We start from the raw sequence: 21716 nt of genomic DNA, 5'->3' as shown, positions 1-21716 counted from the left end.
TGGTTAGAATTTCGATGGCATCTGCATATGATGCGTCTATCACTTGAATTCCCTCGATTGCTTTGGCCACTGGTCCAGCCAAAAGGGTTTTCAAGTAGTGGAAGCGGTCAACGTTCGTTAAACTGGCATTTTCGTGGACGGCATGCTTGAGCATGTCCCAGAAGGCCTGCCACTATTGCACTGTTTCATTGAAGTTGAGCTTCGGAAGTCGAGAAGCACCGACAACCGGACTTGAGGTATCACCGAGGGCACGATGTCCTGAGATCGTACCTGAAGCTGAGGCATCGTTAGGTGTCTGTAGGCCTCGATCCACGGTCATTCGATGTGGTGACAGAGAAGGGACAACATTGCTGCCACGTTGTCTTCATAATCCGCGACCAAGATGTAGTCTTCGGATGCTTGCTCGTCCGTGAGGTAACCCTCCATCTGTTCGTTGAGCGCCCGTAGTCCATCGTTGCAGTTCTTCAGTCTGTCATGCAGCACTCGAAGCGCCGGAGCGCTAAACTGACTCGATTCCATGAGTTGGCTTGCCTCGTTTCGGAGACGCGTGTGCAAAGCTCGTTGGGTCGCTCGCTTGCCCTTGACCCGCTCCATCTTTGTTGCCGGCGAAGTCCTTTCGTTGTCGAGTCACTTGGATCACAGAGTCCCGTGTTTCTCGGCACCAGAAAATGTAAAACAAAGGAGTCTTCGCAGTAGAAGGGTGGGAAGGGGAAGTCTATTGCCTGAAGGACCGTAACAACGCGTCCTTACTGGCCGTTCGAATCAGTCCAGAAGCGCCAGATCACGAGCGAGCCAGCGCGCTAGTCGCCGCCGTCGTCCTCTTCCTCTAATATTTAACAGAAGCACGCCAAGGCTTAGCGGCCTTTCCGATAACTAGCAGGCGGCATCGCTGAGTGCCAGCCATGTTGGCCGCAATCAAAACTGACTATGCTTTCCTCCAGCACAATCATCTTCCTTGAACGTCAGTCTTCTGTGGTAGCATTCGATAAAAAATTGCAGTCTCATTGGCATTAAAGATGTTTACTGGCTGATATTTGTTCATGTACTCGCGAAGATTTTCTTCCTGGCACTCAGCGATGTCGCCTGCTAGTGATCAGAAAGGCTGCTAAGCCTACATGTTTTAAATGGGTCAGAACAATTTCTGTGGACTACACAGCTAACAGAAAGGCATGGATGACATCTGACATTTTTAAAGACTTGCTACAAAAACAGATCAAGCCATAAGGTGTTGTTCCTTGTGGACCAGTGCAGTGCCCATATAAGTGTGCCGGCCTTGAGTGCCATACACAGTGGTGGTCCAACTGCGCCATTTGCACCATTTTGCTACAATTCTACTTGTCTGTGCCTTGCTGCGCCCACCGACGGGCAACTTGCGCCAAGTGTGCCAAAGTGCCACCTTTGCCTTGGGCGCTACGCGGACATCGCAGTAGCGTGGTCGATCCCTCCGTTTGTAGGCAGACCCGCGGCTAAGCATTCCGAGCATCGGCGTCGCTGACTTCACGACTAAGCTTCATGCACGGAATCCTCGATTGGACACGCAGTTAAGCCTTTCAGCACTCAATGTTTCGGAATTCGCGGCTAAGCACATCGAGCGTCGACTCCTCGGGCTCGCGGCTAGGCATTTCACGTATCAGCACTTGGGACTGCGTGACTAAGCACATCGAGCTTCGGCACCTTGGGCCCGCGGCTAGGGATTTCGCGCGTCGGCACTTGGGACTGCGCGACTAAGCACATCGAGTGTCAGCTCCTCGGCCCCGCGGCTAGGCATTTCGCGTATCAGCACTTGGGACTGCGCGACTAAGCACATCGAGTGTCAGCTCCTCAGCCCCGCGGCTAGGCATTTCACGTATCAGCACTTGGGACTGCGCGACTAAGCACATCGAGCTTCGGCACCTTGGGCCCGCGGCTAGGGATTTCACGCGTCGGCACTTGGGACTGCGCGACTAAGCACATCGAGTGTCAGCTCCTCGGCCCCGTGGCTAGGCATTTCGCGCATCGGCACTTGGGACTGCGCAACTAAGCACATCGAGCGTTGGCTCCTCGGGCCCGCGGCTAGGCATTGTTGCTGCACAAAATTGTTTTTCTGCATTTCTAGTCACGTTTGTATTATGTTTGATTGCATAAAACTATTTTCAGTAGTCTACAAGTGCTATTTACATAGGCAAATAAATTCTGTTTGCAATATTTTCTGCTCTGGGCACGTGAGCTGTGTCAGTCAGTCTTGCTTGTGACCATTTGCTCTAAAGAAGTATTTAACAATTGTGTAGTAGTAAGGTGCACCAAATCTCATGCACTTTTGTTCGACTCGAACTGATCCAAAACAAAATTTTGGGCTACAGAACTGCTACAAAATGCTAATGTGGCTGCTCCAAAATTGCTACAAAACAGCTTTTTTCCTGCTCCAAAAATTGCTCAAATTCTTAAACTGGCTGGACCACCACTGCATCCGCCTTGCTTACTTGCCAGCCAACACGACATCGGTGTTGCAACCCATGGACCAGGGAATGATAAAAAATGTAAAGCTGTCGTACAGAAAGCACCTTCTCGAGTGGACGATATTGCCACGTGTTAGTAACGCTAGAGAACGAGGACGAAGAAGTGTTGTTGGCTGCTGCGGCCAAAACAGTAAACAGCCGTTCGCTCGGAACTGACTGCCTGCCTTTTCCTCTCGCGACAAACTGGTGGAAGTGCTGGGTACACATACGCCCTATGCCTGCTGGTCCTGAACCAGAAGCTACCAACGCCAGTACCTCAGAGACTGCAGAAATCCATCGAAGCAGCCGTCGCCTCCAAGGTCTTCCACCGCAGTACAGTCCCCTGGCAAACTCTGCGAGGAAGATGGCAACAACAACCGCAAGCCAAACCGAGGAGATCCCAAATGCTGCTGTACCTTGCATTGTCAACGCGCCTCGCACGCCTAACCCGTTCCACGGCGACGCCTTTGAGGACGTAGAAGACTGGTTAGACCATTTCGACCGGGTCGCCACCTTTAATGACTGGGATGATCGCCGTAAGTTGAAGAACGTCTACTTTTCCCTTTTAGACGCGGCAAGGGTATGGTACGAGAACCACGAAGCTTCGTTTACCAGCTGGCAGGAGTTTTACTGCCTGCTTCGTGACGCCTTCAGTACCCCCGAAAGGAAAGAAAGAGCCAAACAGGCACTATCTTCCAGGTTCCAAATGCCGAACGAAACCGTCGCCATGTTCGTGGAAGACATGACACGATTGTTCCGTCGGGCCGACCCACTAATGCCAGAAGACAAGAAGGTGCGCATGTTAATGCGAGGCATAAAAGAACAGCTTTTCGCGGGCCTCATGCGCAATCCTCCTACAACGGTGTCTCAGTTCGTCCGTGAGGCAACAGTCATGGAGCGCATGCTTCGGCAGCGGCTATCGCAGTATGAACGCCAGACCACCATGACTGCGGCATGCTCGCTTGTACCTGCAAGGGATGACAGGGAGTCCCTTACCGAACTAATACGGCAGGTTGTTCGAGAAGAACTCCAGAGGCATTATGGATCGGCACATCCGAGTGCCGCGGCTCTTACAGACGTCATTCGGGATCGAGGAAATCAGGCAGGTGGTTCATCCCTCTCCACCAACGCGAACCGAACCTCCCACGCTCTCATACGCCGATGCTCTTCGGGTTTCTACGCCGTCGACGGCCCGTTTCCCGCATCCACCTACAGGGCCTCCTCGACGCTTCCCAAGCCCAAGCCACCGCACGACTCTCCAATCAGACTTTCGTCCTGGTCCGCGGAAGTCAACGGTATGGCGTGCTCCCGACAACAGTCCGTTGTGTTATCACTGTGGGGAGGCTGGACACTTCTTTCGCGACTGCCATTACCGACGGATTGGTTTGCGGGGATACCATCCGGACGCCCGTTGCCCGCGCTATGGCGAACGCCCACAGGAAATCGAGGAGTACTTAGAAAGCAACCGTCTTCCTCCTGTCCCTCAGCGAAGACAGTCGCGGTCGCCGTCACCTCGTCGGCACACATCACCAAACCGCGCTCGACCCACCTTTGATTCCACTGGAGTCACCGGCGGAAGCCTGCGCCGGGGAAACTGAAAACGGCGACCTCCGGGGGTGAGGCCGCTGTCATGCGAACCGTGAAATATCCTCTGCCGACGCCACCCCCTCGCGACGTACCGCTGACGCCTTCCTTCGAAACCGCCAAAAGAGCTTCTGCTGTTATTACTGTTTCCGTCGACTGTTATCCGGTGACTGCACTTGTCGATACGGGAGCTGATTACTCGGTTATGTGTGCCTCGCTGGCCAATCGGTTACGCAAAGCGCTGACAGCGTGGGACGGCCCACATCTGGTCACGGCTGGAGGACACCTCGTGTCACCCCTTGGACGATGCACCGCCAGACTTACAATTTATACTTCGACCTTCGTAGCGTCTTTCCTTGTGCTGCCCAAGTGTTCTCGACTGGTTATATTGGGCATGGATTTTCTTCAGGAATATAGGGCGATCATTAATCTGCGTGACTTGTTCGTGACTTTTTCGAAGAATGTTTCTTCGGATTCTGATGTTAAGGATGAACATCATCGCGCGGCTTTACGCGTGGTCAATGACTGCGTAACGTTACCGCCTCGAAGTAGCATCTTAGTCCTTGTTGAGTGCCCTCAAGACCACCTAGATAAGGGCATCGTCGAAGGTAACCTCACCACCATTTTGCTGGATCGAGAAGTCGGCGTCGCACGAGGTCTCGTAGAGCTCCAAAATAGGCAAACCACGATCCTAGTTACTAACTTCAGCGGCGAATACAAGCACTTTGCGAAGCATACTACCATTGCCTACTTTGAAACAGTGGACGAGTCCAACGCATGTGCTTCGGTAACGACAATCTCGATGCAGGAAAACAGCGATGTGGACTTGGACCAGTCACATCAACGTCAATCCACAGCTGAAACAACCCCAACAGGAGAGGCTCCTCAGCCTACTATCATCATTTAACGACTGTTTTGCCACCACCTCGAAGGTCAAGCAGACTCCTCTAACCAAGCACAGAATCATCACTGAACCGACCGTCCAACCTGTTCGCCAACACGCTTACCGCGTGTCACAGAGAGAACAGGATGCTATTCGTCATCAAGTTAAGCAAATGCTGGATGATGATGTCATTCAACCATTGACAAGTCCTTGGGCATCACCTGTTGTACTAGTTAAGAAGAAAGACGGTTCACTACGATTCTGTGTAGATTATCGCAAACTGAACAAGATCACGAAAAAGGACGTTTATCCACTTCCTTGGATTGACAACTCCTTGGATCGTCTGCGACATGCTCGTTACTTTTCTTCAATGGATCTACGTAGCGCATACTGGCAGATTGAAGTTGACGAACGGGACCGGGGAAAAAACGGCGTTTATAACACCGGACGGCCGCTATGAATTAGTGGTAGAGCCGCTATGCCTAGTGGTAGAACGCCCACCTCGGCTGCGGGAGGCTGTGGGTTCGATTCTCACCGCCGCCGGGCACCCACTGGTTCAAAAGGGTACAAGCGTACCCCGGCCTGGCGTTCGGCTTCCTTCAGGGGTGATACGCTTGGGAAAGGAGCCTGCGCCCTGAATTCCCGTCGAAACCAACGTGAGCACGGAAAAAAGTGGTGTCTGGGCCGGTCCCATGGCGGTCATTTCCCATGTGGCGCCCCAAGCACCTATTGAGGTGGGGGCACCTTCAGGTTGAGGTCGAACACCCCTTTCCAAGCGTTCAGTTCCCATAATGGCCGAGCACCAGGCCGGGAGCGCGCTTGTACCTATTTTACCGGTAGGTACCCGGCGGCAACACTTGCCTCCCACAGCGGCGGCGGATGCTCGTCTACAAGGCCGTCTGTGGTTGGACAAGAGGCGCCCTGAGACAACAGCTGAAATCTCTATTGGGCCCTCTTTCGAGATGTGGACCCCTACGACAGCCGAGCACCAGGCCAGGGGACATCTCTACCCATGAGAAAAACCGGTGGGTTCCCGGCGGCACCGGGATTTGAACTCGGTACCTCCCGCATACGAAGCGGATGCTCTACCGCTAGGCCATCGCTGCGGTTGCAGCGATGGCCTAGCGGAAGAAATGTGGACTGTGCTCCGCTCCGGCCACATTTCAACGCATGATGGACACAGTTTTATCTGACCTCAAGTGGCACTCGTGTTTAGTCTACTTAGACGATGTAGTTGTTTTTTCAGCCACGTTTGAGCAGCACATCGAGAGGCTTGAGGCTGTTCTTCAGGCCATCCGCACCGCCGGCCTGTCTCTGAAGCCCGAAAAATGTCACTTCGGATACGAGGAGCTTAAATTTCTGGGTCATATTGTCAGCAACCCCGGTATTCGCCCTGACCCTGACAAAGCCACGGCAGTTCGTTTGTTCCCGATACCGAAGACAAAGCACGATGTACGCCGATTTCTAGGGCTTTGTGCTTATTACCGCCGTTTTGTGCCAAATTTTTCTGAGATTGCAAAACCTTTGCAACGACTCATCAAGAACGACGTCACATTTATTTGGGGCCCGGCTCAATCCGACGCTTTCCACAACCTTCAACGACGTCTACAGACACCACCGATCCTTGGTCATTTTGACACAGAGGCCGACACAGAAGTGCATACTGATGCTAGCAACGTTGGTCTCGGAGCCACACTCGTACAATTTCAAGCTGGTGTTGAGCGCGTTATTGCCTATGCCAGCCGCACGTTGTCTGCTGCTGAAAAAAACTACTCAGCAACTGAAAAAGAATGTCTGGCGGTCGTGTGGGTTATCCAGAAGTTCCGGCCATACTTGTACGGATGCGCCTTCCGAGTCGTCAGCGATCACCACTCTCTCTGTTGGCTGGCGAATCTCAAGGATCCTTCAAGACATCTCGCAAGATGGAGCCTTCGGCTACAGGAATTTGACATGACAATTGTCTATAAGTCTGGTCAGAAACACACCGACGCCGATTGTCTCTCCCGCGCTCCCGTCGAACCCGCACCAACAGATACTGACGAGGACTGCGGTTTTCTTTGTAGTCTTCCATCTGCAAACCTAGCTCAACAGCAATGCCAGGATTCAGAGCTGCAACCCCTGATTGAATACCTTGAACGACGCCGCTAACAACCCCCACGGCAGTTCGCGCGTCACGTGTCCTCTTTCTGCCTACGCAGCGACATCCTCTACAAGCGGAACTTTCATCCCACGGAAACCGTGTTTCTACTTGTTGTTCCCACTTCTCTCCGCGACGACATTTTACGTGCATGCCACGACGAACCCACGTCCGGGCATCTTGGTTTCACGCGTACTCTGGCAAGGATCAAGAAGAAGTACTACTGGCGAAAACTCACAAAAAGCGTGAAGCAGTATGTCTGAACTTGTCGTGATTGCCAACGTCGCAAAGTTCCACCAATGAAACCAGCCGGTCTGCTTCAGCCTGTACGACCTCCTTGCTCACCTTTTGAAAAGGTCGGGATGGATTTGCTCGGCCCGTTTCCCAAGTCTTCAGCTGATAACCGCTGGATTGTTGTCGCCACCGATTACTTGACCAGATATTGCGAAACCCAAGCCGTTCAACAAGCTACTGCTTCGGATGTGGCCAACTTCTTCGTCAAAAATATCGTCCTGCGACATGGTGCTCCAGCTATCGTCATCACAGACCATGGTATGGCCTTCACCGCGCAGTTGGTCAGAGATATTCTGCAGCTGAGTGGTACAACGCACCGTACGGCAACTGCGTATCACCCACAGACCAATGGGTTAACTGAGCGTCTCAACAAAACGATTGCAGATATGCTTTCCATGTATGTCGCCACGGATCACAAGAATTGGGACGAACTGCTCCCGTATGTGACATTTGCGTATAACACTGCGCTTCAAGAAACCACCGGGTTTCCTCCTTTTCGTCTGGTCTACGGACGCGACGTCGTCACTATGCTCGACGTGATGCTTCTACCACCTTCGTCTGATACGACCGCCTCAGATACGGACGCTTTTGTTCAGCGTGCTGAAGCAGCGCGGCAGCTTGCTTGGCAACGAATTCTATCTCGGCAAAGTCAAGACGTTCGTCGATACAACATACGCCACCGAGTCGTAACATACAAGCCAGGAGATCTCGTGTGGATTTGGACCCCTATACGTCTACGAGGCCGCTCAGAAAAATTATTGCGCCGTTACTTTGTGCCCTACATAGTTCTTCATCGCATAAGTCAAGTCAACTACGAAGTTGTCCCAGCAGAATCATCGCACCAATCGCGTAGACCACGCTCCTCCGACATTGTTCACGTCTCCAGGATGAAGCCCTACCACTCGCGCTGACGCCAGTTCACAAACTTTGTGGTGCGGTGCCTGTGCTCACGTCCGTTGTCTTTTTCATTTCTTTTATTTTCTCCCTGTGATATTTAACCCGTCACCCACTATCGTGGCTTAACTTTCACTGTTCTTTCGTGAGCGGAATCGAGACGATGCCTCTTTTTTTTTGGAGGGAGGGGTAATGCCACGCTTTAGTAACGCTAGAGAACGAGGACGAAGAAGTGTTGTTGGCTGCTGCGGCCAAAACAGTAAACAGCCGTTCGCTCGGAACTGACTGCCTGCCTTTTCCTCTCGCGACAATATTGTGCATGGACAACTCCACTCAGTACGAGGTGAGCCTTCTCAGTGCCATCCACATGCTAACAAGGAACGATTGCCAACTGCTTCAGGGCTTGTGGTTTCATTGCAAGTGCTTCAGGGGATGATTTGTCTTGTCCATGGGGGAAGCACAGAAAATTGAGCTTGATGACAATGTACTTGGAGCAGTTGTCTGTGACATCCATTTCAAAGAGTTCGTTGCTGCGGACAGCGCAGTCGAGACGTGCGGCACGCCAACGTACATTGAATTGAGATTGTTCAGCCCCAAGAGGCTAGTAACGAAAGTGACATCGATGACGACATTGAAACTGAGCCACATCCGCGTGCTGCTGATGTAGCTGCGGGTCTTGCCTTCGCGCAGCGGTTTTTTTGCTGCAGAGAAGAACGCAGAAGAAGCTCTCAGACACATCTGCAGTCTGCAGAACTTTCTGCAGCAAGATCCTGCAAGCTGAAGCTGACGGCAATTACGCATGTATTTTTCATAAACAGTGAGCTTTTAAACTAATAAAAATGTCCATTTTTGTTCCTTGTGGTTAAGTTGAAGTTCATGTAATTCGAAGTTTTTCGTGGTCCGCGTATACTTCGTTTTAATGGGAGTCAACTGTACCTAGTTAACCAAGTTAGCGTCAAAGACGTTCATTGAAGAGCGGCATGCAACTACTGGCACCTACCCAGTGACCCAAGTTGGCATTTATTGGAGACTAGCACAGACCGAGTACTCCAAGTCTTCGAACAGCGATACTCATCCAGTCCCATGCAGTGACCCATGTCGGCATAAAAGACGTTCCTTCAAGAACGACACGTATGTACACATTGCCTCATACTCAGGTGACCTTGGTTGGTTTCGAACCCTGTTACCTCAGCTGAGCCACCCGATATGCTGCCCATTCGACCACTGACTACCCAGTTTAGCCAGGCAGGCGCAAAAACGGTTGGGTACATAGTTCATTCGTGCTTGAAATGTGGTTCTGGCGCTACGAAAACTAAGCAGAAAGAAGAAGGGACAGAAAGTGCACCATAGGCTGACGCTCTTTCTGCCCCTTCTTCTTTCCGCTTAGTTTTGTTGTGCCACAACCACATTTCAAGCCCCGGGAAAGTGCTTAACGTACCCTAATAATGCTACCGCATTAAAAGGTGCTTTAAATTTCTCTGGTCCTGGGCGGAATTGAACCCACGTCATATTTATTTAAACAATTTTGTCCGAATATTTATTCACACACGCACCAAGTACAGCCATCACGGCCGTGCCGCTGGACAGTTCAGCGTGTTTTACTATTGGCCTATTTATCCTAACACAGACCTAATTTCTACTGTTTCATTTTATGGTCCTCATATTTCTGAGACATTCTGTTGAATACCTCACAGAGCTCTCAAATGCAATTATTTGGAGTTGGGTAATTTATCACAATGCACATATCGTACTTCTTGCTTAACAAGTATTTTGTAATCTCAGCAGAATGACAATATGACCAACGATCCCTCCAAATTACGTTGTGCCTAGCTCTAACAGTTTTTGTTAACACAATAGAAACTCGTTGATACAATCTTGTTTCGTACGATTTTCCAGCACCAACATTCACGATCGCAAACACAAAATTTGTCCTAATACATGGAGCTTGATGTGGCCAAATTGGTGTAACATATTGTAACGACGTGGGATCGACGAGGACGCGGAGCAGCACCAACAAAGACACTTTATCAGTCGCAAAGAAAACCAACAACGTCTTCTTCGTCTCCACGCTTAACCTAAAAGCCCGCGCTGCTTCAACCTTGTCCCCACTGGCACATACCCGCGGCAGTATAGTTGTTCCATTGGCTCCCCCCATAGAAAAAAAATCATCGTCCCGATGACAGAGGCTTGGCAAACTGCGATAAAGAAAAAGAACTGTGCAGTCTTGTCAGTCTTCATAATACGGCTTCATACGAAGCACGTGAACGACTTCGGGTAAATGCCGTCGGCGCTTTGAACAGTGAGAGCCATCCGGAACGACTTCGTAGATGACGTCACTGATGCGTCGAAGAACTATGTAGGGCCCGAAGTATCTGCGCAGGAGCTTTTCAGAGAGCCCACGCCGACGAATAGGTGTCCAGACCCACACTTTGTCGCCGATGTTGTATGTTACGGGTCTGTGCCGAAGATTGTAGCTTCTGGCGTCACATTCCTGTTGTTCGTGGATTCGCCAACGCGCAAGCTGCCTAGCTGCTTCTGCTCGCTGTGTGATCTCTTCAGCACCCGTCTCGTTGTCATCAAATTCATGAGGGAGCATTGCGTCTAATGTTGTCGTAACCTCACGGCCGTACACGAGGCTGAACGGTGTCTGGTGAGTGGTCTCTTGACGAGCCGTATTGTACGCGAAGGTGACATAGGGTAAAACCTCGTCCCAGTTCTTGTGCTCTACATCGACGTACATGCTTATCATGTCAGCCAGTGTCCTGTTGAGTCGTTCTGTCAGCCCGTTTGTTTGAGGGTGATAGGCCGTGGTCTTCCGGTGGGCGGTACCACTTAAACGTAGAACGATGTCCAAAAACTTGGCCATGAACGCAGTACCTCTGTCCGTGATGACTACTGCCGGAGCGCCATGTCTTAAAACGATGGATTGAAGAAAAAATTGTGCCGCTTCATCTGCTGTTCCCCGTCGCAGAGCACTTGTCTCGGCATATCTAGTGAGATAATCCGTGGTGACGATTATCCACCTGTTGCCGGTAGTAGACGTTGGGAAGGGGCCCAGAAAATCCATGCCTACTTGTGCAAATGGTGTGGCAGGTACTTGAAAAGGGTGCAGAAGGCCGGCTGGCTTGACGGAAGGCGGTTTGCGGCGCTGGCAATCCAGACATGTCTGAACATAATGCTTAACGACTGCAGCAAGTCTCGGCCAGTAGTAATTCTGCCGAATCCGTGCCAATGTGCGAGTGTAGCCCAAGTGCCCAGCGGTCGGCTCGTTGTGGTAGGCGTGTAAGAGTTCACGTCGAAGCGATGAGGGAACAACGAGTAAGTAGTTGCTGCCGCTAGGAGAGAAGTTCTTCTTGTAGAGTACGCTGCGGCGCAAGCAGTATGACGCCAGCCCTCTTGTAAATAGCCTCGGCACGCTGTTGGTTCGTCCTTCCAGGTAATCAATCAGCGGCAGCAATTCAATGTCATCCCGTTGCTGGCGTGAAAGATCGGCAGTGTCCACGAGTCCCAGAAAGATTGTGTCGTCATCGTCTTGTGCTGCCGTCTCAACAGGAGACCGAGAAAGGCAGTCGGCGTCTGCGTGCCGTTTTCCTGACTTGTATGCGACAGTAAAGTCGAACTCTTGGAGTCGAAGACTCCAACGTGCGAGCCGGCCGGAAGGATCTTTCAAATTAATGAGCCAGCAGAGCGAATGGTGATCGCTAATAACGGTGAAAGACCGACCGTACAAATACGGACGAAATTTCAGAACTGCCCATACCATTGCGAGGCATTCTTTTTCAGTGGTGGAGTAGTTAGCCTCCGCTCGGGACAGTGTCCTGCTGGCGTAAGCAATCACCTTTTCGCTGTCGTCCTGCCGTTGTACGAGCACCGCCCCTAGACCGACATTACTAGCGTCTGTGTGCAATATCGTCGGGGCGTCTTCATCGAAGTGTGCAAGCACGGGAGGCGCTTGCATACGTTGCCGGAGCTCGTGAAATGCCCGCTGCTGGTCTTCGCCCCAAGTGAAAGGTATATCTTCTCTGGTGAGCTGTGTTAACGGCCACGCGATGCGTGAGAAATTCGCAATAAATCGCCGGTAATATGCACATAGTCCCAGAAAACGTCGCACGGCCTTTTTGTCGGATGGGGTCGGGAAATTAGCGACGGCAGCAATTTTATCCGGATCAGGTCGGACTCCTTGGTTACTGACGACGTGACCAAGGAACTGGAGCTCTTGAAAACGAAAATGGCACTTTTCAGGCTTTAACGTGAGACCGGCAGATCGTATTGCTTCAAAAACAGTTTTCAGCCTTCGTAGGTGTTCGTCGAACGTTGCCGAAAAGACAATCACGTCATCCAGGTACACCAGGCATGTTTGCCATTTAAGTCCAGAGAGCACAGTGTCCATTAGACGCTGAAATGTTGCTGGCGCTGAACACAAACCGAAGGGGAGTACCTGAAATTCGTAAAGTCCGTCAGGCGTCACAAAGGCGGTTTTCTCACGGTCTCTCTCATCCACTTCGATCTGCCAATAACCGCTTTTCAAGTCCATTGAGGAAAAGTAGCACGCGTTTCGCAACCTGTCCAAGGAATCATCAATACGTGGCAGTGGATAAACGTCCTTCTTTGTGACCTGATTGAGCTTCCGATAGTCTACGCAGAAGCGCAGGCTACCGTCCTTCTTTTTCACTAAAACTACAGGTGACGCCCAAGGACTATTAGATGGTCGAATAACGCCATCTTCCAGCATCGTCTTCACTTGTCTTTGGATTGCCTCGCGTTCCTTTGGGGCCACGCGATAAGGGTTTTGTCGAATAGGTCGGGCATCGACATCAGTAATGATGCGATGTTTGGTAAGTGGCGTTTGACCAACTTTGGACGCAGATGAGAAACAGCCCTGGTACTGGTTGATGAGCTCAAGAAGGCGGTCTCGCTCAACGGCCGTTAACGTCGAACTAACGTCTAGAATAGGCGCAGCTGTGAGGATCGTAGATGTCGTCTCCTGCGCTAAGTGGCAGTCTTCTGTCGGTATTACTTCTTCGAAATAAGCGACAGCAGTGCCTCTCACGATGTGTCGACGCTCCTTACTAAAATTCGTCAGCAAGAGTTCCGCGCTGCCGTCGATTACATTAATAAGTGCTCTGGCAATGGATACGCCGCAATTCAGTGCTAGCGCATTGATGTGTTCAGCGACTCCAGTCCCATTCTGCAAGCTGTCACAGTGCACGGGTACGAGAGAGTAACTCCGCGGCAAAAGTATCACGTCGTCTGCAGCTATACGTAAGCGACGTTGTGGATGCTCCTCATGCGTGACATTATCCGAGTTCGTTGCAAAGGTGACGCTTCTGTCGCGGATGTTAATCACGGCACCATACTCACGCAGGAAATCCATCCCCAATATAAGTTCCTTGCAACACTCAGAAAGAATGACGAGGGTGGCGACGAAGGTTGAACCGGCGATTAAGAGTCGGGCTGTACATTTCCCAACAGGTGTCATCAACTGACCTCCGGCGGTTCGTATGTTGGGTCCGTGCCATGGCGTCTTCACCTTCCTTAGTTTGTCGGCGAGCTGTGCGCTTATAATTGAAAAATGGGAGCCAGTGTCAACAAGAGCGGCTACTTGGTGGCCGTCAATGCGAATGATGAGGTCGGTGCTGACGACGTCAGTTACGTCTTTCGTAGTTGAGTCCGTCGTATTCGTCGTTGCATTCGCTGTCTTCGCCGTATTCGTCGTTGCATTCGTCGGAGTCTTTACATCGTCGTACGTCGATAATGGGGGATATGGCGAACTTCGAGTACTGGCAACCTCACCCCCGGAGGTCGCTGCGTCTAGTTTCCCCGTCGCGGGCTAGGAGACCTGCCCCTAGTGACGTCGGCAAAACTGCGACGAGTCGGTGAATTGTAGCGCGCAGGTGATGGCGAAGGAGAACGTGATCGGGGAGTCGTCGTATTTTGCGGCAGGTCGTTCACAGGAGCGTCGTAGGCACGTCGACCATCATACGGAGAATAGTAGTTGGCAGGAAAGCTTGGGTATTGGGTGGCGCGATAGTTGTTCCATTTGTGGCAAACACGATAGACGTGTCCAGCTTCACCACAATGGTAACACACTGGTCGGCGATCAACGGTGCGCCACAAATCGGTTTTCCGACGCTGATAGTTTGGTGGCAACTCTCCATGGAGCCAAGGATTGACGTGCGTGTGTCGAAGATACGACATTGTTTGTGTAGGCGTGATCGGCGAGGTCGGTAGAGTCGACGGGGGTGACGATATCGACTCTGTTTGTAGCATAGGTGATGGTCTAGTTGCGGGTGTCAACGGCGTCGAAGTTGCGTTGACTGGACGGCGAACAGCCTCCGCATAAGTAAGGCGCCGCGGCGCGTTACCACAGTCTGGCGATGCAAAAGCTTGCCGGACTTCTTCTCGGACCACATCAGCTACCAAAGATACCGTTGGCGCCGGTTCCGCACCCGTAGTCACAAATCCGAGCTGCCGAAGCTCTTCTCGCACAACCTCTTGGATAATTTCACGCAGAGGCTTGTCGTTACTTGGAGCCAGAACGGAAGTGTTCGCCGCCGAGTTACTCATGTCATGCTGGCGGTATCATTGCTGCAGGGCCCGTTCAATGGCTGTGGCCTCTTTTGTGAACTCCGCCACTGTAGTCGGTGGATTTCTCACAAGGCCGGCAAACAGTTGTTCTTTCACTCCCCGCAAGAGATACCGCAGCTTTCGCTCCTCTGGCATGTCAGGGTCTGCTCTACGGAAAAGACGGGCCATATCTTCCGAGAACATAGCAATGCTCTCATTGGGTTTTTGAATTCGGATTTCGAGGAGACGCTGCGCATTTTCCCTCCTGTCGATGCTCGTAAAAGTATCCAGCAGCTGTGTGCAGAAGTCGTCCCAGGTGGCAAAGCTTCTCTCCCGGTTGACGTACCACGTACGAGCATTGTCCTTCAGATAGAAATAGACGCTCGAAAGTTTGTCCGCCGAGCTGGTCACATGGTTGTACTTGGCGACGCGCTCGAACTGATCAAGCCAATCTTGGACGTCTTCAAAGGCATCACCATGAAAGCTCTCCGGAACCATAGGGGTCTGCAGGGTTACTTGCGTTGGAGCCGCGGTGGCCATGGTAGTTGCAGGGGGCAAACGATTTCTTGAGGTTTCTTGCAGGGGACCGGACTCGGGCGCTAGGCCTAGTAGGCGGCGACTGAACCGGTGGAGCGGTGTTTCGATGCGCAACGGCGATTCCGGGCTCGATCGTTGGCTCCGCGAAGGGGTGCCAAGCATGAAGCATGGAGAATGCCCAGCACCTCCACCAGTGTAACGACGTGGGATCGACGAGGACGCGGAGCAGCACCAACAAAGACACTTTATCAGTCGCAAAGAAAAACCAACAACGTCTTCTTCGTCTCCACGCTCAACCTAAAAGCCCACGCTGCTTCAACCTTGTCCCCACTGGCACATACCCGCGGCAGTATAGTTGTTCCAATATCAAGGGGGGACACAGGGATCAGATCGCGAAAATTGCGAGAAAAATCTACTTTCGGAAACCACGTGCTTCGGTATCTGCAATGCCTAATCTACGTTGTATCAAAATGGTTCGGCGGAAAACGCACTAAAAGTGCCCGAAAAAAATTAATTTGTCAGTGTGCAGGGCGAGAAAGCAGCTTTAAATCGCGCAAATCACCGTCGTTCACGGAGCCATATCTTGTATTTCCCGCCACCGAGCACCACCGTCTTGGTATCGTTCGAAAGCTCAAAGTTTCACCATTCCGCTTCTCAATTCGTCGGTCGTCGCCATCATGTAACAAACATACAAACACAAAAGAAGCACGGGTTTGCTGGAAGTAGTCACACTGGCTCTCCGATGAAAGCAGGCCTCCGATTGGCTACCGTTCTGAAAAGCGTCTCTCCATTGGTTGCTGCTGTGGCAGCGGGTAAGACGGCAACCGCATTTGTCTACTGCGCCAACCACGCTGGCGTCTTCACTTGATATGCAGAATTCGCATTTTGGAGAGCTCCCAGGTTAGTGATGGATTGTCGCTAGTTGGAGAAGAAATTTTGGATGAAGCACGCCTTCGGAATAACGGAAGGGCAAGCCTCCTATGGCGAGAAAAATACGGCGATTAACAGGAGAAGCACAGGAGCACCCGACTGAACGTGCTGCGCTCCCTTGCACCGTGGATCACGTGCCGCGCTATTTTGCACCGTTTGACTACAGAAGCGAAACCAACAATCGCACTGTGCCATCAGCGCCGATAACGCAGTCAATGGAAGACGCGTCAACAGAGGCTCCCGTGCCTCGGCTTGCGACAGCGCGAATCAGCCGAGATCGCATCGTTAAAGGCGACGCGGTTCGAAAGTCACCGTCGCCGGCAAATACGGTGTACTCAGTTTCAGATGCATCATGCGACACAGACACGCCACCTCCGAGCGAGCCCCAACCGTCGACGAGCTACAGTGTGATAACCGAAGATTCACCGGACAAATACTTACCCGAACGTCGCACCATTCAGACGTGCCTCGAGCTGTGTTTCGTGTCAGCGGTGACGGCTTAAGCGTGAGCATGCAGCTTTAGCAACTCGGTTTATATACATAAAAAACGAACTGCACGACCGTGACATAAAGAACCCTCTGTCACATCAGAGAAAGGCAATCTGTCGGCAGATGCCACTGACGGGTAGCTAATGGACGTGCCCTCGGCCCTGGCAATTTCCGGAGACAGAGTAGAAAGGGAAATGCCTTTCTAGTCTATCCCCAGAAATAGTGCTGACGCCAACCCAAAATGCAAACGACTGTACTGTAAATACCCTCGGCAAGTGTTCATCGTCACATACTTTTTATTGCGATAGCAATTATATGGACACTTCAACCGGATTTCTGCCGTCGGCGTCGCCATCGTCGTCGCCGTGAGGTTCCGTATAGATTCCAAGGGCGATAAAATCGTCGCCGCGCCGTATGCGCGAGCGAAAGCGCGCAGGGGACGCGCGCTATCACGGAGGGCGAACTCCCCCGCGCGCTATCACGGAAAGCGAACGCACGGCGGAAAGCAAACGCGAAAGGCCATGGGGGGTATGGGAGGGAGTGAGGCGGGGTGGCGCTGTGCTCCGGTACCAAAGGCGTATCTTGCCACTCAATCTCCCACGCGAAAGCAAGAAAGCGGGAAGGCAGCGCGGGAAGGAGGGGGGGCAGCTTCTCCTCTGCCAACAACTTGTCCTCTGCACAACTCCTCTGCACTTTGCCCTGCGTTGGTGGTCGCCTGCACCGTCTCTTATCTCCACACGGCTCTGACCTTTGTATACGCTGTGCATTCGCCGCTCAGTTTCCGTTGAAGCAATAGGCCGCACGGACCTTCGCCCACTGCGGCGTTTTGACAGTAGTTGTCTGCGGTCATTCAGTGTGATCTATTCATGTTTGCTTGTGCGCGCTGACACCACGACTGTTAATTCAGTTAGTAAGCGAATGTGTCCAAGTTTATGCAGCCGATAAAACCACTATCCCTACTCCGAATAGCTCTCTACTAATTTGCTATCGCAATCGATGTTTCGCCTTTCGGGCGAAACTGCGACATTTTTTTTTTTTTTTTTTTTTGGTGCATCATCCAGTTCTACTTGGTGATAAGCGTCCCGTAGGTCCAACTGCAAAAACAGAACACCTTCTGCCAATTTTGTCTAGATCTCGTTCATACGCGATACTGGGAATGTCCCCACATTCGCTGTCTTGTTTATGGTCAGCTTGAAGTCTCCACACAGTTGGATCTTCCCATCCTTTTTCAATATCAGCACTAGTGATGCTGCCCATTCAGACGTTCACACAGGATTTCAAGATGCCTAGGCGAATGGTAATGCCCTAGAACGAAAAAATTGTGGCTGTGCCTTCTCGGACACTCTCACCTTGGCCTTGACACCACACAGAGTGCCCAGTCCATCCGAAAACAATTCGGGAAACTTGCTTGCCCAGTCTGTAGCTCCTCAGATGCGATGCACATTCGCAAAGCTATCCAACAGCATACAGAAAGCTCTTGCCCAGTTTCGTCTCTTCCAAGCAGGGTGCGAGATCCGCTCCTGAAAACGAACAACGGCAGCTCAGCCTGTCTTCCCCCGAACTCGGCGAGTACTGTTGCCTTACCAACGGCGGCTGACTTCTGGTCAAAGTATCCCCTCAGCTGAGCGTTGGAGCCCTCAAGCTCCACCACAGTAGTTCCAATACCACGGTGTGGTGAATCGTTACTGGCATGATTGGCGTTCAACCACAGCTTCCTACATACACTGGTCTTCGGTCTCATGTTGCACACAATCGAGGTGTAACACCGCTTGCTTCATCACGCCAGTGTTTTGATATCAGAGACGCCTTCAGTGCTATCGCGTGTGGGTATTTGCCTTCAACTGAAACGGTGTATTTTTATGCACTAATGACGCAAAGTCATGTTGTAAGAGATTTTATCTCGAAGGATTCGAAGAAAGCCAAGTAATCACAAATTGACAATACACAGTGTGAGAAGAAATACGAGGACGAATAGCAGACACAGACAAGCGCTTGAGCCTAGACTCGGAGTTTTTTGGACGAAGTCTGGGAGTGTGTTCACCACATGTGTGAACCACGCCTGCTGTGCCACCTGGAGGCTTGGAAACCTGGGACAGCAGCCCCCATAATTAACCTTGCCACAAATGGCTCACAACATGGTCAATTCGTCCTGTGAGCTCTCGCCATCTTTTCTTCCTACTACTACTAGCCTAGTAAGCCACCTTAACAATCACGAATGTTCATCTCCTTGGGATGGAATGAATGGCCCCACTCTGTAACCTTGTTATTATATACCGTATATAGTGGAATCTAGGCTGATAGTTTTTTTTTTCTCCAATAATCATATACCAAACTCTAGGGTCGGCTTAGTTTCGATGAATTTTAAAAATGCGCCAGTTTTTAGTTGAATAAAGCATAGCTAGCGCCATCTAGATAAGTCAGTATTGCAGCCAGTACTAGCCGTGCCAGCAGCCAACTGAAGTACACAAGCGCCGCCGCCATTTTGACCTGTGTCGTATCGCCGTGACGTTATCGTAATGGGACAAAACAGGCGCTGCCACTATAGTGCCGCTTTTAAACGGATCATTGTGCTAGCTGCAGAGGCATCATCAAACGTTCAAGCCTCGCGGGACTTTGGCATCGATGAGAAAAACATCCGTCATTGGAGGGGATAACGGGAGATGCTTTTTGCATGCGCTGCATCGAGGATGTTTCATCCTACAAGAAGTGCAGCGTCTATAATGCGCTTGATGGTACTGAAGATGACAGCGATAAAGAAGATAACGACGAGGCTAGCAGCGATCATGACGTAGAATGAGCTTGGGATGTTCATATTCAATAAATGGTGTTTTCATTTGGTGAACGCTCTCACTTTTTTGTTCTACCTACTTTCGAAGTTGTTTTTTCTTCTTGCTTCGGACTTTCAGTGGTCGGCTTAGATTCGAGGCCGAGTAAATACGGTATACTAACGTAGCAGTTAAGAATAGAAAGTACAGTGTAAACCACTTATAATGTAAGCTGCTGTAGTCACGAATATCCACCTTATAAGCAGAATATCTGCACTATAACCAACACAGCAATCTTATTATCATAGCAATTATATGAACACTCCAGGCGCATTTCTGCCATCGCTATGAGGTTCCGTATAAAGTCCAAGGGTGATAAAATCGGCGCTGCGCGCCATATGCTGTATGTGCAAGGGAAAGCGTGCAAGGTTGAGCCAGCGATCGCAGCTCAATGTTGCACACACAAGGGAGGAAAGTGAGAAGGAAGCGCGCCATGTTCCATCGCGTGCAAGGTTCTAGGGGGAGTGTAGGGAGGGGGGCGCGTTCTACTCCAGGTGGCCCATGTGCCCGCCGGGGCTGCTGTATCTTGAAAGCCATCTGTGACGGGGGCACAGTACGCTGTGCTCTGTTTTTTCGCGGCTTAGTTCGCGTTGATGCGAGACACAGCATGAAGGTCAATTCGCTCGCTGCTGCCGCCGCGCGTCCTCACTATACGTTTTGACAGCGAGTTTCCACGGTCATCGAGAGAGATGTGTTCATGTTTGCTTGTGCGCTCGTGACACCATGCTTGTTAATGCTCACAGAGCCGCGCCAGCAAACGCGCTTTCGCGTGCTCCCGCCATTGCATCATTCTGTCCGCTCCGGGTGAGGAATGCTGGGATGCGTGGCCGGCGCGGCAGGTGAAAAATAGGGATGGAGCTAATAATGCACCTGACTGTGTCAGACACCGGTTGCATCATGTCGTCGGAGTATAGACGCCGGTTGTTCGCCGCCTTGACGTCGTGAAGTTGAAGCGCACGTTACGTCGGAGTATATCTGCAGCTTGAGGGGAGCATTTGCCGTCTCGGTTGACTGCCGAACGTGTTGGCAGCCACACTGTAACTAGTATTTTGTCTGCCGCAACTGCACTATAAGCGATACATGTATTGTGCGCATTATTCATACGCTCCATAAAGTGCTATCGGAAAATAATGGTAGTCTGAAAAGACCGTATTATATCCGATCCTGCACTATAAGCGGTTATGTTATAAGTGGTCTATACTGTACTTGGCTTTGTGCACCACCTGAAAGCCGTTTTCGTGTCTTGCAGATGAGGAACTCCGGCAGCGTATCACTGAGTGGAAGCAGTCCCGGTCAGGCCAGTGAATCAGTGCCTGAGCATCGGCTGCCACTGCAACTCTGCCAAACATGTCTGATAAATAATATTTATTGCACATGTCGTCATGGGGGTGGGTACTGCTCCGGACCAGATTGTTTTGGCTTGTACGAGCAGAGACAAACGTACCTGAGCCAGAAAAAGTCCTTGTGCCAGCAGCAGCGCACTAAAAATAAAATGCTCTTTTTCAGTGGAGCCTCCGTGCTGAGGCAGCCAGCAGTTGAAGCATGTCATTTTGTATATTTTCCAGAATGCACCTTCTGGTGGTTAATAAATGTGTTGCTCTGTGTCCCTTGTCCTTCATTACACCCAGTTGGTTGGCTTTGTTTTTGGGCCACACTTCTTAAGTGACTTTAGCCAAGTCTTCTTTTTTCTCCCTCTCACTTAGCTAGAACTACGATGGATCAGACGTTTTTGTGCACATGTCACCTATTGCCGTGAAATTTTGGATACAGTGCTGGCATCTAGATTTTGATTGTTTGCATTGCGAGACAGCAGTGTGCAAAACAGCACTAGAAAGAACGGACACACTTGTGAGCGGGCCGACAGTCGGGTGATGAACAATGTTTATTGCTGGGGTAAAGGAGATTATATAGGCAGAACAGATGTGACGTAACAGGTCACACGCATGCATCGTACTTGATGCTTAGCAGGGTGACGTCATGCTTACACGGCTTTGCTACATCTTCCGTTTTCTAGCTTTTTAATATTGCTACACGCGTGTGGTATTTGATTGATTGAATGAGGCGCGTGGGCACCATCACGAGAGAAAAGAGGAAGAAGAATG

At 51.1% G+C, this 21716-nt stretch overlaps 1 protein-coding gene across 3 annotated transcripts in view; it reads left to right on the top strand.

Moving 5' to 3' along the window:
• The window catches only part of LOC119445387 (ubiquitin conjugation factor E4 B), a 441801-nt gene extending 420506 nt beyond the window's left edge, over positions 1-21295 (top strand). For 2 of the 3 annotated variants that reach the window (XM_037709694.2, XM_049664499.1), the window contains exon 18: positions 20864-20992. In XM_037709694.2, the coding sequence (XP_037565622.1) occupies positions 20864-20919 (56 nt within the window). In that variant the 3' untranslated portion in view covers positions 20920-20992. Of the gene's footprint in view, positions 1-20863 lie in introns of all 3 variants that reach the window. The other variant, XM_049664500.1, reaches the window with a different exon arrangement.
• The last annotated feature ends 421 nt before the right edge of the window (positions 21296-21716 follow it).

Source organism: Dermacentor silvarum, chromosome 3 (assembly GCF_013339745.2).
Source record: "Dermacentor silvarum isolate Dsil-2018 chromosome 3, BIME_Dsil_1.4, whole genome shotgun sequence".
Lineage (NCBI taxonomy): Eukaryota > Metazoa > Arthropoda > Arachnida > Ixodida > Ixodidae > Dermacentor > Dermacentor silvarum.
This window is presented reverse-complemented; position numbering and strand designations above follow the sequence as displayed.